The sequence below is a fragment of the Myotis yumanensis genome, unplaced genomic scaffold (assembly GCF_028538775.1).
Source record: "Myotis yumanensis isolate MYYU_CA2020_CCGP unplaced genomic scaffold, mMyoYum1.0.hap1 SCAF_4, whole genome shotgun sequence".
In the NCBI taxonomy this organism is placed as follows: Eukaryota; Metazoa; Chordata; class Mammalia; order Chiroptera; family Vespertilionidae; genus Myotis; species Myotis yumanensis.
This window is the reverse complement of record NW_027223755.1, coordinates 40483392-40499688: the sequence shown is the minus strand read 5'-3', so window position 1 is coordinate 40499688 and position 16297 is coordinate 40483392. Positions and strand designations below refer to the sequence as shown.

At 40.0% G+C, this 16297-nt stretch overlaps 1 protein-coding gene across 1 annotated transcript in view; it reads right to left on the bottom strand.

Annotated features, from left to right (window-relative positions):
* IQGAP2 (IQ motif containing GTPase activating protein 2) overlaps positions 1 to 16297 on the bottom strand; it is a 267890-nt gene that overhangs the window by 106611 nt on the left and 144982 nt on the right. Inside the window, exons 4-5 of the mRNA XM_070412211.1 lie at positions 14208 to 14285; positions 9560 to 9636 (exon numbers count right to left, since the gene is read on the bottom strand). Coding sequence (XP_070268312.1) covers positions 9560 to 9636; positions 14208 to 14285 — 155 coding nt within the window. The remainder of the gene's footprint in view (positions 1 to 9559; positions 9637 to 14207; positions 14286 to 16297) is intronic.

Sequence of the window (16297 nt, the reverse complement as noted above, 5' to 3'; positions counted from 1 at the left end):
ACTAATATAAATCTCACAATCAGCAAATATTCTGGTTTAGTTAAAAATTACCACTAGGTGGTGCTGAGAAATTACAACTTTCAGATGGAAGAATCTTCGCTTTTAAATTTAAAATCAGATTTTCTTAAACTAGTATGGATTAGGTAGAAATCTCACTTGCATATACATACTTTCACCAAAGAAAGTTATTAAAAATGTTAATGTATATATTTTATTTGGCTTCAGTTTTCAACACTGTCTCTAATGTTGAGGTCTAAACTATTCTTTAAAAAGATTGCTTTTCACAGTGTGAAGGTTTTATACCAAATCTCTGTATGGGAGGTGTTTTCAAGCAGATTACTCAAAGGGGCAACATTTACTAGGAAACTTGTACTTAGACACTGTTCCCAGGCTGAAAAGAATCAGCAATAGCAGCTGGCCCCTTCCCAAGCATTCACATTCAGATGAGCCATTCATTACCTGAAGCATATAGGAAATTCAGTCTTAATCTTAAAAACACACACACACACACACACACACACACACACACACCATCCAATATAAAAGCACCAACTTCTTGTAGCTCTTCAACACTGAACTCATTAAGTACCTTTAGTGCCTAACAGCCAACACAAAAGGTTGAGAGCATTCCAAAGAAAGCTGTGGAATTAATGTCAGCATCCCTTCCCACGTATAAGAAAACACTTGGTGTGAAACAGCGATCCTCCTATCCTATGACAAGGTACAGTGCACTTGTGTGCTGAGTGAGGCAGCAACCGAGGAGTGCTCCCAAGGTAGCTAAGCCTCACCGGCCCATGTGCTCCTTTTGGTACAAATAATATCAGTTTAAATCCAGGAAGCAGGAAAGTTTTTTTAAAAAGTTCTATTAGGGTTTTTTCTAGTACTTCAATGTATACATTAAAAGGTTTATAGTAATGAAATGCAAACTTAAAAGGCAAGGGCTGAATTTATTTCAGCTTTTCTGGATCACATCAAGTTCACTTCATTTTATGCTATAATATGTGAGATGTTTGTAAATGAAAGCCTCATGGCTGACTTGAAAGAGCACAGGACTGGGATCAGAAGCCCGGGATCCTGGCCCCAAGACTGGCAATATCTAGATGTGCGACTCTCAGCAAATCACAGAGCCCAAGCTTTCAGCCCCTCATTTAGGAAGTGAAGGATCTGGACTAAAATAACTTCCCAAGGTCCTCCCAGTTCTAAGTTCCATGAGTGAGTCTTCATTAAAAACTATCCTATATAATAAAACCCTAATATGCAAATCGACTGAACAGTAGAACGACCGGTCGCTATGACACGCACTGACCACCAGTGGGCAGATGCTCAATGCAGGTGCTGCCCCCTGGTGGTCAGTGTGCTCCTACAGGATAAGGCTCATGCTGGTGAGCACAGCGGAGGTGGTGGGAGCCTCTCCTGCCTCCTCAGCAGTGCTAAGGGGTCCCCCAGGGGTCCCAGACTGTGAGAGGGCGCAGGACAGGCTGAGGGACCCCCCACCAGTGCATGGATGTTGTGCACTGGGCCTCTAATCCTAAATATAACAGTTTAAAGACCCTTGCTGAAGTTCCAGTCTGATGCCACTGCTCTTTTTATTTTTTTCGCAGTAGGAAACACTTGACTCCCCTCTGAAGCCAATGACAGGCTGAGTCAGCAACAGTGCAGGTTCTGGTGTCACAGCCTGGCTTGCAGTGTGGACTATGCCAGTTACTAGCTGTGTGACCATTTAGTTGTCTGGGTTATAAATGGGATTAATAACAGTATGTACTCATAGGTATGTGAGAAGGATTAAATGAGATTACACCTGTAAAGCACCTTGAACATGGGCAGGCATATAATGAAAAGCTCAGTAACCGTTAGCCTTTGTCTTTATTATTACTATTATCCCATTAAATAAATGTCCTTCCTGTACACTTAATAACCCACCACAGTGGTCTCCCCACTCTCAACACTAAGAACCTTGGACTATTTCCCCTCACTGACTCCATGTTTGAAATGGCTTTATCTACTGAACCAAATTATTTTCCCATCTTAGTCATATACATCCCTGCCAGTATCTTGTCAAAATCCAATGTTCAGTAAAAAAAAAAATCAAAGAAATCCTGAGGCAGACTCATCATTGGGAAATCAGCTAAACCAATAGGAAAATTAAAGATACAGATGCAGAGGCTTCAGAGGGAGTCAGTGGTGTATGTGCTGTGTTGGGTAGAGACATGCTTCACAGCCTCACCGAGCTTGGCATTTAGCAGGACAGACAGCCACCGTACTAACGCGAGACAGAAAGAGAAGAGATGGTGCAAAGCATGAAGAGAAGTATGAACAGGAAGTGACCTGAAAGATATGGAAGGTGCAACTGCCCTCCACACCCTAATCCCAAACACTGCCGCCTGCAGATATCCCTCCTGAGAGCAGTTTATCCTTTGGGTTAAGGCACTATCTTTAGGAAGCTTATTTATACATGCAAATATGTCCCCTGCCAGAGATGCAATCAATCTGGCAAAAGGTAACCGTCAGTTTCTTATTAGGAAAGGGTCTTAAGGGAAGGGGATATAAGGCAGGGGAGTTATGCAATAGCATTAGCCTGAGGAACGGGTTCAAAGGCCACCTGCTAATCAAGGCAGCCACTTGGCATTGTGAGAGCGGGTAGAGGAGCCCTTCTTCACAGAGCAGTCGGGTATTTAAGAACTGGCCAACCAGAAGTGAGTCGGCCACAGCCATTTTCAGATATGCAAGCCCCGAATGTGCCATTTGATAACACTGCGGGGACAGCAGCTCCCAAGTCTGCAGCAGGAGCAGTGTCCTTACACAGAGGGGAGACACACATCTTCAGCTTGTTGTCGTCCGTGGAGTAGACTCTTAATGGTCAAATAAACTTTATGCAGTAAAAAGAGCAGAATCCAGAACCCTAATCAATTACACCAGAAAAATCATTTTGGATACACAACTTGCAAAGGATTCCTCGGAGGGTAGTTGATTCCATGTCATAAAGCAGGAATAATCAGGACAGGACAGGAACAGCCTGTTGTGAGCACAAAGCAAGGATATTGCAAGGAATGTCAGGGACAGTGCTCCAAGGACAAAGGGTGACCAGGCTGGACCTGTGCGGTCCATCGGAAAAGAAAACATGCATGTTGGTGAAGTCTATGAAAGGCCAGTTCAAAAACAATCAAAAGAGAATGGCATGAAGTATACAAAAAGGAAGTTGTAATAGATAAAATAAGACACACATGATCACTTACATTGATTTTAACAAGTTGTAAAGTGTTATTAAAATATGGGTGCTTCTTTCTGTCTACAGAGTATAGATATATACTTGTTTCTATACGGTATACACTACATATATGCTACAAAAAGAGTAAGTCCCGGGAGCTCTGAGTAAGCCAAAAAGTCCTAAAAAACCATGGAAGTGTCCCAAATAAGGACTAAGGAGCACAGGTGGTGACAAAAATAGCCAGGTGGAAAGAGGGCTTGGCACTGATGGTCAAGCAAAGAAAGGATCCAGAAACATGACCTGAGATCAGCCAAATGATCCAAACTGCATCAGGTAGAGTCCATCCCTCATCTCCTCAGGGAGAAACCTCTAGAAAGCCCAGCTAATTTTGAGAAAATATTCAAAAGGCATACATAAGCTTTTAATAACGTTAACAGATCAGGCCAATGCATCATTATGACAGGACAATGGGTTCTGTAACACTGGCCAAACAAGGCATGGAAGTAAATCATTTCTGGGTGACGGGGGTTGGGGGTGGGGGAGGGTAAGAACCTACCTGAAAGCCATATACTGAAAAGTAAAGAAAAAAAGGTCTGATTGATTTCACAAGTCAAGTTCAGCCTGATGACTGTAGCCAGGGTCTGACTCACCTGGGAACTCAATCTGGCACCATGTTCTGTAACCTGGGCAAGTTCATAGGTCTGGTGCCCGTAAGAGCATTCAACTCTTGGTAGGTATCAAAATGTTATAGTCCTCGGACGAGTCAAAATTAGTGGATAATGAAATGAGTGAAAGTTGTAGAGTGGATCTTTTAGAATAGGTTGAAGTGTGGTAAGTCTGTAATAACGTATCTGGGCATTTCACCTGTACTTTCAGGTATGTGAAGTGTTCAAAAAAATCAGGTCTACTAAATTTAATTGTTTAAAGGAATTAAATTTTACAACGCATGTTTCAACATTTAATAGTTTACTGACATACTGATAAATAAACAGCATGCAAAAGTGTTCTTCCACAGGTATAAACAGCCTCTAGACAGTTAAAAATCCATAGTATTAGCAAGGTTCTCACTTCTTGAACTGGCTCCTTTTCATGGCACAGACTTTAAAACATTCCAAATGAAGCCACAAATGGAAAACATGCCATATACACATTCTAAGTCCAAAGATACCCCATCACACATAGTGGTTCTCAACTGGTGTTGAAACAATGGGTACTTTGGCTTTTCCTTTAATATTCTTTTAAAATTTTCTAATATTTCCCCAATGAGCATATTTTAAATAAGAAAATAAAAAAGCATTTCTTTGAAAAAAGAACGAGGCCACCCATCCCTGAGGTCTCTACATTAGGCAAAGATTGAGGATTTCCTCTGAGGCTGCTGTGCTAACATTCACTGGTGTCGGGACTCAGCTCACCCAGCTGAACTGACAAAAGGTACAATGAGTGGCAGGCAAGGAGCCTGGGGTCAGAAGTAAAGTAGAAAGGTAAGGAAGGGGCAGGCAGATACAAACAGGAAGCCAAGGGGTCGTGATGAGCAGTTAGATCCTAATCTAAAAGTCAGGGACAGAGACACGTTTGCAGGGCCAAGAGCTAACTTTGGAGATCAAGTAAGGCCCACAGGCTGGGGTAAGAGGAAGGCAGTGCCTGGGTACTGGGGGGCCCGGCTTGCCTGGCTCCTGATCTATAATCAGAACTTCTGACTTGTTTAATTTTTTATCAGATAACAATGCTTTATACCAGCAATATTGTTATATCTGTAACCAGAACATAAAGGCTGAAGGCATAAATGTTCATTCCCAGCATTGCTTCTAATTATGCAGCAAGGGCAAATCCACGGTGCTTATTAAAGGGCTCTGCTGCCCAGCCTCCAAGTGTGTCTTGCCCAACAGAGCAGAATATCAGCCTCATTTGGGTAATTGACTGCATTCTCAACCATCACAGGAAAAAGGTTTGATTAAAAACAATTCAGATACAATTGAGACTTCCGCATGCCATATCAAGAAGCAGCCAGACATTAAGGTTACAGCTGAGAAAAGTAAAGGAGATTCCCCCAGGGAATGCTGTTTATCAAGTAAATACTGCTTTAAGAGATCCTATGGGACGTCAGACCTGGTGAATGACAGGCTCAACAGGCATCTGCCCCAGAATAAGTAACAGTAACGGAAACTCCACGATCAGTAACTGAATAACTGAGAACAACAGTCCTAGGACATAGGACACCAACATCAGCAGACCACTGGCAATGATAAGGAAGGAGCTGCTCTTCTGTCTTTGTTTACCAAACTGTTCGCGCCATCGTTAAAACGATGGCAAACACACTGCCAGCCACAGTGCGGCTCTACACAGCTTCTGTAGAACACCGACAACACCAGAAAGGAGCTTAGTACACCAGTTCTTTACAAGCTGCTTAACAGTAATGCCCCAGGGGTCCACTTCAGGACATCAATGTAAGCTTCTACAAGACACCCCAGGAACATGCCGCAGACTTGGACATCAGCACAATGATGCGTGGATATGATAATGACATTAACCAACGGTGGCTGGCTTAGCAGGCCACAAACACAGTACTAACCATAGTGGTAAGTGATCATACTAAGTGCTGAAAAATATGTGACAAAAAATGTTGACAACACTTTGGAAAATATTCCTCAAAATAAGCACTTTTGCAAAAAAAAAGCTTTTAGAAAACTTGCTGGCATAATGATACACTGGCCACCGATGAGGAAGCAGGCACAGAAGTCCCCCCCTCACCCCCCCCCCCCCCCCCCCCCAGTTCTAAACTATTAGGAAAAGAAATCATAGAAAAGGCACCTGCATTTGGTCTATATTTCTAGCAACTGCCATCTTCCAAAGAAATCTCATAAGTACTGATCAGGGAAAAGTCAAATTATAGGACATAATTAAAATTCTTCTCTAGTAGGCCAGAATTGCAATGAATTATTATAGAAACCTTTTCCTTTGGAGAGGAAAGAGCCAGGAAGAAGTTAATATAAACCTCTAGGCAGAAGATTCTGCCAGGAAAATGACTTCTAGTGATATAAACATAAGGCAGATGTTCTAAAAGAAATTTAAAACTTAATTAGACATGAAGCCTTCCAGCCTTTACCTGTGTACACACAAGACAACAGTCACAAAATGCATTTTTAAAATCATTTTTGCTACCATGTAAAAATCACATTTCTTCCAGGCCATTAAGATAAAAAAGTGATCTGTGACCTAGCAGAAATGTCAACATTTCAAAAATTAACTTCTCAAACAACTGCTTTTAAACAATGAATGGGGAAGAGTGGTGTCACAGGAATGGTGGCATGAGAGAGCCCCTTGTCCTCTCCCCCTGAAATGTCAACAAGTTAACCAACTATCATCCAACAAAGAAATCCCTGCTCAACACAGATGCAAGCCTGCGAGACCTGTGCATTGAAACATCTAAAGGTGAGCAATTGGGAATAAAGGGGGAGATGAGAAGGGAGCAAAGCGCAGATGGGCTGCAGCCCTGCAGCTGGGAGTCATGGCTTAGCCGGAAGAGGGGAGAAAGCCGCTGTCACAGGCACTTCCTTTGGCCAGGAGGAACAGAGAGCTGCAGGGGTGGGGCAGCCCAGCAGGGCAAGTGGCAAGGGAGAGAACAGTGTCTAAGTCAGCAGATGCTTGACAGAGCACACGGTTCTGCCATGCAACTCTCCACTGTTGATCCAGGCAGTGATGTTTCAGAGAAAGAAACGAAACCATGGAGCCCTGCCTCCATGTGGACTCCAAAACTTACCTCCCGTTGCTCTTGGAGTTGGGTCCAGGAGCATATTATCTGTAAACCAAGAGCTGCTGCAATAGAATAGCTGTTAACTCTGTGACTGATCCCCAGGATGGGTGCTTGGGGTGGGATGCCATTATGGTGAGGGCAAAAGAAACCCCACCCCCGAAGCTCCACAGATTCGAGACTGGAAGATCACAGAGAAAAAAATCTTGTGATTCAGCACCAGCTACTGGAAATGAGTAGAAAGACCTCTTCAGAAATAAATGCATAAGCAAAGGAGGACAGCAAATAATATGAATAACCATAGTAACATGGATGACCAGAAAGAAAGTGAAAAATCTCCAGAAAGCAAGCTGGAACATATGTGATATTAATGACAGAGATTTCAAGATTGTAGCTCTGAAAATACTCAACAAGATGCAAGATAATACAGACAAGCAATTCAATACACTCAGAAAACAGATCAATGAACAAAACGAGTACTTTACCAAAGAGATTGAAACTTTAAAAAAGAAACAATCAGAAATCCTAGAAATGAAGCATGCAATTAAGGAGACTAAGAGTGAACTACTGAGCACAGAAAACAGAGTCAACTAGTTGGAGGAAAGAATGAGTGATATTGAAGATAGGATTCTGAAATTATGCAGAGGGAAGAAGAGAGAGACCTGAGCATAAAAATAAAAGAAAAAATGAAAGAGCTCTATGACAACGGTTCTCAACCTGTGGGTCGAGACCCCTTTGGCGGTTGAACGACCCTTTCACAGGGGTCGCCTAAGACCATCCCGCATATCAGATATTTACATTAGGATTCATAGCAGTAGCAACATTACAGTTATGAAGTAGCAACGAAAATAATGTTATGGTTGCATGAGGAACTGTATTTAAAGGGCCAGAAGGTTGAGAACCACTGCTCTATGAGAATTAACTGACTCCATCAGAAAAAGCAATATTAGAATTATAGGGATTCTGGAGGAGAAGGAGAGGGAGCATGGAACAGAGAGTCTACTCAAACACATAGTAGATGAGAACTTCCCAAACCTTTGCGAAGAACTAGATCCTCAAATCCAAAAAACAAACAGAACACCTAGTTACCTCAATTCAAAGAGACTATCTCCAAGGCACTTGTAATTAAAGCTGTTAAAAATTAATGACAAAGAAAAAAATTTCAAAGTAGCCAGGGGGGGAAAAAGTGACCTACAAAGGAAAACCCACCACAATATCATATGACTTCTCAGCAGAAACTCTACAAGCCAGAAGAGAGTGGGACCAATTATTCAAACATCTGAAAGAGAGAAATTACCGGCCACGAATAATATACCCAGCAAAATTATCCTTTAAATATGAAGGAGAAATAAATACATTCCCAGATATACAGAGGGATTTTTATCATCAGAAAACCTTCATTGTAGAAAATACTCAAGGGAGTTATTATACCTGAAACAAAGAATACAAGATCACAACACTATGAGTAAGATCACTAAAACTTACAGCATAAACAGGAATAATTTGTGACAACAAAACATGAAAAGGGAAGGGGTAAAGGTCTGAACTGGCAAAGGAAGACGAAGACCAGATACACTCAAAAGAAAAAAAAGCTATGATATATATGCAAGTTTACTTTTTATAAACCTAATGGTAACCACACACAAAAATCCCCAAACCAGGATACATATTTTAAAAAAAGAGGAAACAGAGGAAAGAAGTATAAAAGCCACCAAACAAGAACAACAGCCAGAAACACAAAGGAAAACCAATGGAGGCACAGAGCTACCAGAAAACAAAAGATGAAATGGCTATAGGAAATCCTCATACGTCAATAACTACCCTAAAATGGTCTGAATTCACCAATAAAGTGGCACAGAGTAGCAGGGTGGATCAAAAAACAAAACCCAACCATATGCTTCCTACAAGAGACACATCTAAACTGGAAAGACAACGGTAGATTCAAAGTAAAAGAGTAGAAAATTATTCTCCAAGCAAATAACATCCACAGAAAAGCAGGTGTAGCCATACTTACAGCTGACAAAATAGATTTCAAGATAACAAAGATAACAAAAGACAAAGATGGACACAAAAAAACCCCACAATGAATGTATCTTCCTTTGACTAATTTAAAGCAACTTCTAAGTGTCTTCTTTACCCTTACAAGAGGTATTGAACAAAGCAAACAAAAATCATATGGAATTTTATTAATCTGTGGTAAGAATTTAACCAAACTAATAATTTTAAGAGTATCAAAACCAAAATTATGACCACTATAGCTGCTCATTTGATATATTTTTGCTATATAAACTTCATCATATCTGAAGAATATTGTAGCATTCTATTAGATTTCCTAGAAGTTTCTACTTAAATTTTCTTATTATACTTAGACATCTTTCACTCATTTTCTAGTTTTCTATTTTGATGTAGATTTAAAATCATCAAAATATTTTTCAAGTTCAAAGACTGTTTTTACATGACAATTATTTTAATTTTGTTCTGGCAAATTTAAAATAACTCAATCTAATAAAAGTTCTTGAGTCATTAAAATAATTTAAGATCTTTCAAAATTAAAATGTTAGTTTTACTTAAATTTACTTTCTAGACTTTTAGTTGTATTTTCCCACCTTAGTGCGTGAATACAATAGATCATTCTTGGTATGTTTTTCCGGTCATAGACATCTGTTGTTTCTGGATAAAATATCTGGAAAACAAAAGAAACAATGACTGTATTATGTTTTGCTTTTCACAAAATTATTGTACTTCTCCCAAACGATCCTACGTTGATTGTCCTTGCTGTTCTGTATTTATTTAAAAGCAGAAGAATCTCTTAGTTACTGCTTCATCTTCTTCTACAGGAGGACCAATCACTACATCTGGTCCCCTGCCTGACAGCGCGCCACCTAGTGGTTCAGGAGAGTGTTCGTAGGGGTGATAGGAGTGGGCGGTTCCCAGCCGGCCACTCCAAGAAGGCTGTGTCCACATGGTTAGTTACGTGGCAGTTTCATGTCACAAGGCTTGAGCCCATCTGGACTCTGCTTTCTACAATGGAGTCACTCCTGTGACTGCCCAGAGGTCCGCTGGCTTGAGAAGGATGTTCTTCTTCAGCATTTTATTACATTGTTAAGAACTTAGCTACCCAGTTTTATAAACATGCATATAGATACATGGATACTTTTTTCTGCTTAAAGTAATATATTCACTGAGTACACTCTGGAAAATAGGTAAAATATGAAGGAAAAATACCTGTAATCCCACCTCCAGACTGTCACTATTAGCATTTGGGGATACTTCCTTCCAGTCCTTTTTCTATATATGTCTCTGATATTTTTATACTTGCATGGATGCATTTCAAAATAAAACTGCACATATCATAGTCTGTTTAAAACACTTAATAGAACATGGCCCCTTTTTTATTCTGTAAGAATATTATTTCTAATGGATGCATGATTCTTTCATATTTTAACCGTTATTTAACCAGTTCCCCATGGTTGCACCTTTTTTTTTTGTCCCCAATTTTTCCCCTATTATAAGTCACTGCAATGAACATCCCTGCATTTTCTGAACACCTAATTAGCTCTTCTGGATAAACATCTAAATATAAAGTTACTAGATTGAAAGGTTAGAACATTAAGGCTTTTAAAACCAATTTACACTATTCTTTTAAAAAAATTTTTTTAAGTTGATTTTTAGAGAGAGGGGAAAGAAAAGGGAGAGAGAGATAGAAACATCCATGAGAGAGAAACACTGATTGGCTGCCACCTGCATGCTCCCTCCCACCCCCCGGGGATTGAGCCTGCAACCCAGGTATGCATGGGACGATGCTCAATCCACTGAAGCATACCAGCTGGGCTGTTTACAATATTCTTAAGCTGGAAATTAAAAGCCTAATAAGAAACATTTTAGAATAGGGCACCAAACTTACCTGTTCCTAAGCACTACAAAATGAATAACGAGGCTCGAAGCTTCTAAGATTAAGATAAGCATATTGGTATTACTTGCTTTCAGTAAACATTTTACAAAATTTGGAATAAAAATTAAGTCATGTACCATAGGTGGTATTTGATACTCAAGTGAAATGTTCTGTTGGACATTGGAAAAAGCTGAGAAAAGAAAGAAAGCAAAGTTTCTTGAGATACAAATGTATAGTCACTGAGCACTTAAAGAAATGCCTATAGCCTGGGCAATTTCAAAAGTCTTTCCAACTATCTTTTAACACATTTGCTAACAAAGTGTCAATGAGAGGAGGAGGACTCTCGATTCCGGAGAATGTGACCAGGTTTAAAGTTCTATATGTAAGCAGAGGACAACAACTGTCCCTCCCATTTCTTTAAACAATTACTTTTCTACTTATTTCTCCTGGAAAGTCATTATAAAGCAAGGAGATGGGATCAGTTCATGGTTCACAATGTTTTATTCAGCACTGTGTCCCCAGCACCTGGCATGATGCTGAGCACAGGGTAAGCACTTAATTCTGATATATGAAGATTGAATAGCAAATACATCAGTCCATTCAGTACACTGTTGGTTTCTCATCTTGCAATGTAGTGAATCAATGACTTCACAACAAAAATTGGTGTTAAAATAGAACCTTCTAAAATAAAAATAGAATCTGCTATGTGGATTACTTGCTCCATTTAAAATCAAGGGAAGCCTGGCCCTACATATACACAATTGAAAAAGGTTTAAATCGAATCTATCAAACATAATGAAATTACCCTAATCTAAAGTATGTTGCCTTACATAGAAAAAAATCCTATTGGAATTTCTTGCTTTATTAATCTGTCTACACCTAATCCCTAGTTAGTACTTGCTAAATCACAATCTAGAAATATGAATTCTGTATTATAACTAGTGCCCAGAAGGGAATGGCATTTAATGTTCTGGGCATTTTAGGAGAAGGGAAAAGAATGAAAATGGCAGAATAAAATAAATCCCTATTGACTATTTTGAGATGAAATAAGCTGAACTAAAATAGATATCAGCAAAAAATATATTAAAAATAGCCAAGCATAATTTACATTAAGGAATCTTGTTTTGTTGTTGTTGTTGATTTGTTTTAAAATTGCAAACCTGGATTAATAATAACAACACAGGTCTTAATTATTCAGTAGCTACTGATTTGTCTTCAAGCTAAACCACTCCTAATTAGCTTCTTTGAAATAGCTGTCCATACTAAGCAATACAAAAGGAATGAACTATTGAGACATACAAAAACCTGATGGCCCAGCTAGCATGGCTCAGTGGTTGAGCATTGATCTATGAACCAGGATGTCACAGTTCGATTCCACATCAGGGCACATGCCCAGGTTGTGGGCTCGATCCCCAGTATGGGATGTGCAGGAAGCAGCCGATCAATGATTCTCTCTCAACATTTATGTTTCTCTCTCTCTCTCCCTCTCCCTTCCTCTCTGAAATCAATACAAATGTATTTTAAAAAAATACAAAAAAAAAACCTTGATGCGCCGAAACCGGTTTGGCTCAGTGGATAGAGCGTCGGCCTGCGGACTGAAAGGTCCCAGGTTCGATTCCAGTCAAGGGCATGTACCTGGGTTGTGGGCACATCCCCAGTAGGAGGTGTGCAGGAGGCGCAGCTGATCGATGTTTCTCTCTCATCGATGTTTCTAACTCTCTATCTCTCTCCTTTCCTCTCTGTAAAAAATCAATAAAATATATTAAAAAAAAAAAACCTTGATGGATCTCGAGGGCAGCGAGGGCGTTATGCTTAATGAAAAAAGGCAATTGCTGCAGGTAATCTACTATATTATTCCATTTAAAAAATATATATTTTATTGATGTTTTACAGAGAGGAAGGGAGAGGGATAGAGAGTTAGAAACATCGATGAGAGAAAAACATCGATCAGCTACCTCCTGCACACCCCCTCCTACTGGGGATGTGCCCGCAACCAAGGTACATGCCCTTGACCAGAAGCGAACCTGGGACCCTTGAGTCCACAGGCCGATGCTCTATCCACTGAGCCAAACCGGTTAGGGCTGTATGATTCCATTTTTATAACATTGTCAAAATGACAGAACGGATCAGCGGTGGCCTGGGGACAGGGCTGGGAGAGGGACACAATATAAAGGGCACTCCTCTGTGGGGTCTGCACCTTGATTGTGGTGATGGTCACACAAACCTGTTCATGGACTGAATGGAACCCCCCACATACATACACATGAATGCACATAAAATGGTGAAAACGGAATAAAGTCTGTAGTCTAGTTAACATTAATACACCAATGCCAATTTATGATTTACTACAGTTATGAGATGTCACTGCTGGAGGAAGCTGAATAAAGAGTACACGCAGATGTACTATTTTTGCAACTTCCTGTGATTCTATAATTATTTCAAAATAAGATGTTTAAGAAATAGCTCTACAATTTCTATCAAATGTAATTATTTCTTCATTTCCCCGACTTGCCTGTCTGTCGCACAGGCTGATGGGTGCCTGGTCTTTGAATTTAACAAGCTCTGAATATTTGCTGAATGAGTTTTACTGAAAAGATCTATTTCAGGAGTAAGAGCTATAACCCCCTGGCCTTTAAAATGTATAGTGATACAATGATTTGTAGCAATAATTTATAAAAATCTATTTTTAATAATAATTTGTAGTGATGCAATGAGATTAGGAATCATAAGTATAAATAGCAAACAAAAAAGGGAGGTGGCTATTTTAAATCAACTATCTACCAGTTAAAGTTTGTTCTGACCTTGTTTAATTTATATTCACTTCTGCATGCTGCTCTTGACCTGTACACATACTTCATTCTGAGTTGCCATTTATTACTTTGTATAAGCCCTTCCTGAGGCAATAAGGCAATCTATTGCATTAACATACCCAGTCTGCCAATCATCCTATATAATAAAGGCTAATATGCAAATTGACTGAATGGCAGAACGACCGGTCACTATGACGCACACTGACCACCAGGGGGCAGACACTCAATGCAGGAGCTACCCCCTGATGATCAGTGCACTTTCACAGGCGAGTGCCGCTCAGCCAGAAGCCGGGCTCACGGCAGGTGAGCACAGCAGTGGTGGCAGGAGGCTCTCCCGCCTCTGCAGCAGCGCTAAGGATGACAGCTCCTGGACTGTGAGAGGGCACAGGCCAGGCTGAGGGATCCCCCTAACCCCCTCCCCCCCCCTACTCCCCAATCCCCGCCGCCGAGTGCATGAATTTCGTGCACCAGGCCTCTAGTTTTTTATAACAAGAAATTCGTACATTTCCCCCTTTGGCTTTCTGGTTCAGGATCCAGTATCTGAAGGCTTACCTTGGGTAGACCAATAGACTCCATGGCTCTTAACCACTGGACAGTATTATCTGTGTGTCGAAAATGAAGACCGGACTTCTAATGGGGGGGAAGGAAACACAAAAAAGTGAGTCATTTGTAATAATTTTGTCATTAGTAGAATGTTTTTCAATTGTATTTCTCCGAGAATAAAATTATTAGAGCCCACATAAAAAACTAAAGACACAGTAAAGGAGACTACACTATTCAACAACACCCCGACCATCTGTAATAGACCATTCTACTAGTTTCCATTAGTCACACATTTGAGGTAACTCTGAAGTAGAATCTGAAAGACTACTTAATGTCTAGCACATGGATATTTTATGAAACATGTACACGTGTGTGTGCATATACACACATATACAGTGTTAAGATTTTGACAGCTGAGAAGCCTAGTAACTTCAGGGAAAACAGACAGGGTTTTAGAAGACTAAATAGAATGGTGTGTGTGTGTGTGGTTTCTGATTCTGCCAAATCATTTTTTTCTGATCGTTAATGTAATATTCTGTGGAAAATGTAGAAATATACAAAGATAAAAAACCTACCCACAACATGGAGCTAATTTTAGTCACTATTCCTTCTGTAATTTAACCCTAATCTTGGCCTTGTGTAAAAAGTAAACCTTCAGTGGAAATGTCTTACAAGACCTTTTCTACCCATGTAATAAAAATAGTCTTTCTATATCTTCTATTGTTATTTACAGTCCTATTCGGCCAACCATTTTTTCTGCATATTCTATAAATACAGCATACTTGCCTCTATCTCATGAAGATGTATCAGGTAATGAACCACTGAGAACTTAAAATGGTCTGGTATTTTTAATTAGTTAAATGAATAGCACAATGTTATCTATTTGAAAACAAAAAAGTAAAGAGAGTATAGTGTCATCATATGACTAACATACAATAATTATATTCAGAAAGTCTGGTTCTTTCTATCTTCTGTGACCTACAATTTAATAGCTTATTTAACAAAAGTATATTTGTTGCTGTTAGAAATTAAGAAATATAAGCAAATTAACATTTGACAAATATTTATGCCTTTTTAATACTGGTCACTATCTACTGAGAATGAACTATGCGTGTCAAATAGTTCAAATAGTCACTAAAGTGACAAGATAAATTCACTTTATGTAAATTATCTCTAATTTTCAAAACACCCAGCAAGGTGATTATCATCCCCATACTTTAGAGATGAAGAAAGGCAGCCCCCCCCAACCCCCCCACCCCCGGAAAAAAAAGAAGTGATTTGCTCAAAGTCAAAAGGCAGTGAAGTGGCTGGTCTAGGATTCAAGATGAGGTCTCCCCAGATCTGTAAACCTTCCCTTTGCTAAACCCCCAGGGAGCACAGGTTCCCAATGGTAGTTGGATTATTCTTCAGAGGGAAGAAATTAGCTAGTTGCTATGAAATAACAAGCGGGTAGGGGTGAGAGGAAAGAAAGAGCAAGAGCAGCCAGACAGTTACCAGCCAGGCTGCAGCGTCTGAGGGTTTGTAACTCAGCATAAACAACTTTGGCAGAACGCAGACAATTCTCAGACATGGTCACTCTGTGGCCATGGAGGAGCAATTTGGAAACAATCCGCAATCGCGTCAAGACAGAGAAAAGGCCCTTTGGCACCACAAAAATAACTAAAAAACCTCCCTTCCAACTAAGATGAACAATTTGCTTCTTGACTCATGTCCATCTAGTCTCTATTCAGTCTTCTCACGTCCTTGATAAAAATTACCAAGCTACCAAATCAATCCGCTTCCTGAGGACACTCAACGAGAACGGGACAGTCCTCGCTTCTCTAAGTCCTTATTAGACCACCCAGCACAAGCCCAGAGCCACACTAAGCCCCTCGTTTCTCCTCCTCTTGACTCCAAGGGTATGCATTTTTTTCTTACTACAATGAGTGAAATAAAACTAATTTTGTTTGATCCCAGGTGTGTTTCTGGAGAGTCTTTGGCTGGTGGGCTTCAATAATTTCAAACCATGTAATAAGCGTATTCCATCCATTTAGTGGTTTTATTAGCAAGGTAACCTCAAGAAAGTTATACATTTCTTTGAACCTTGGTTCCTTAGCCAT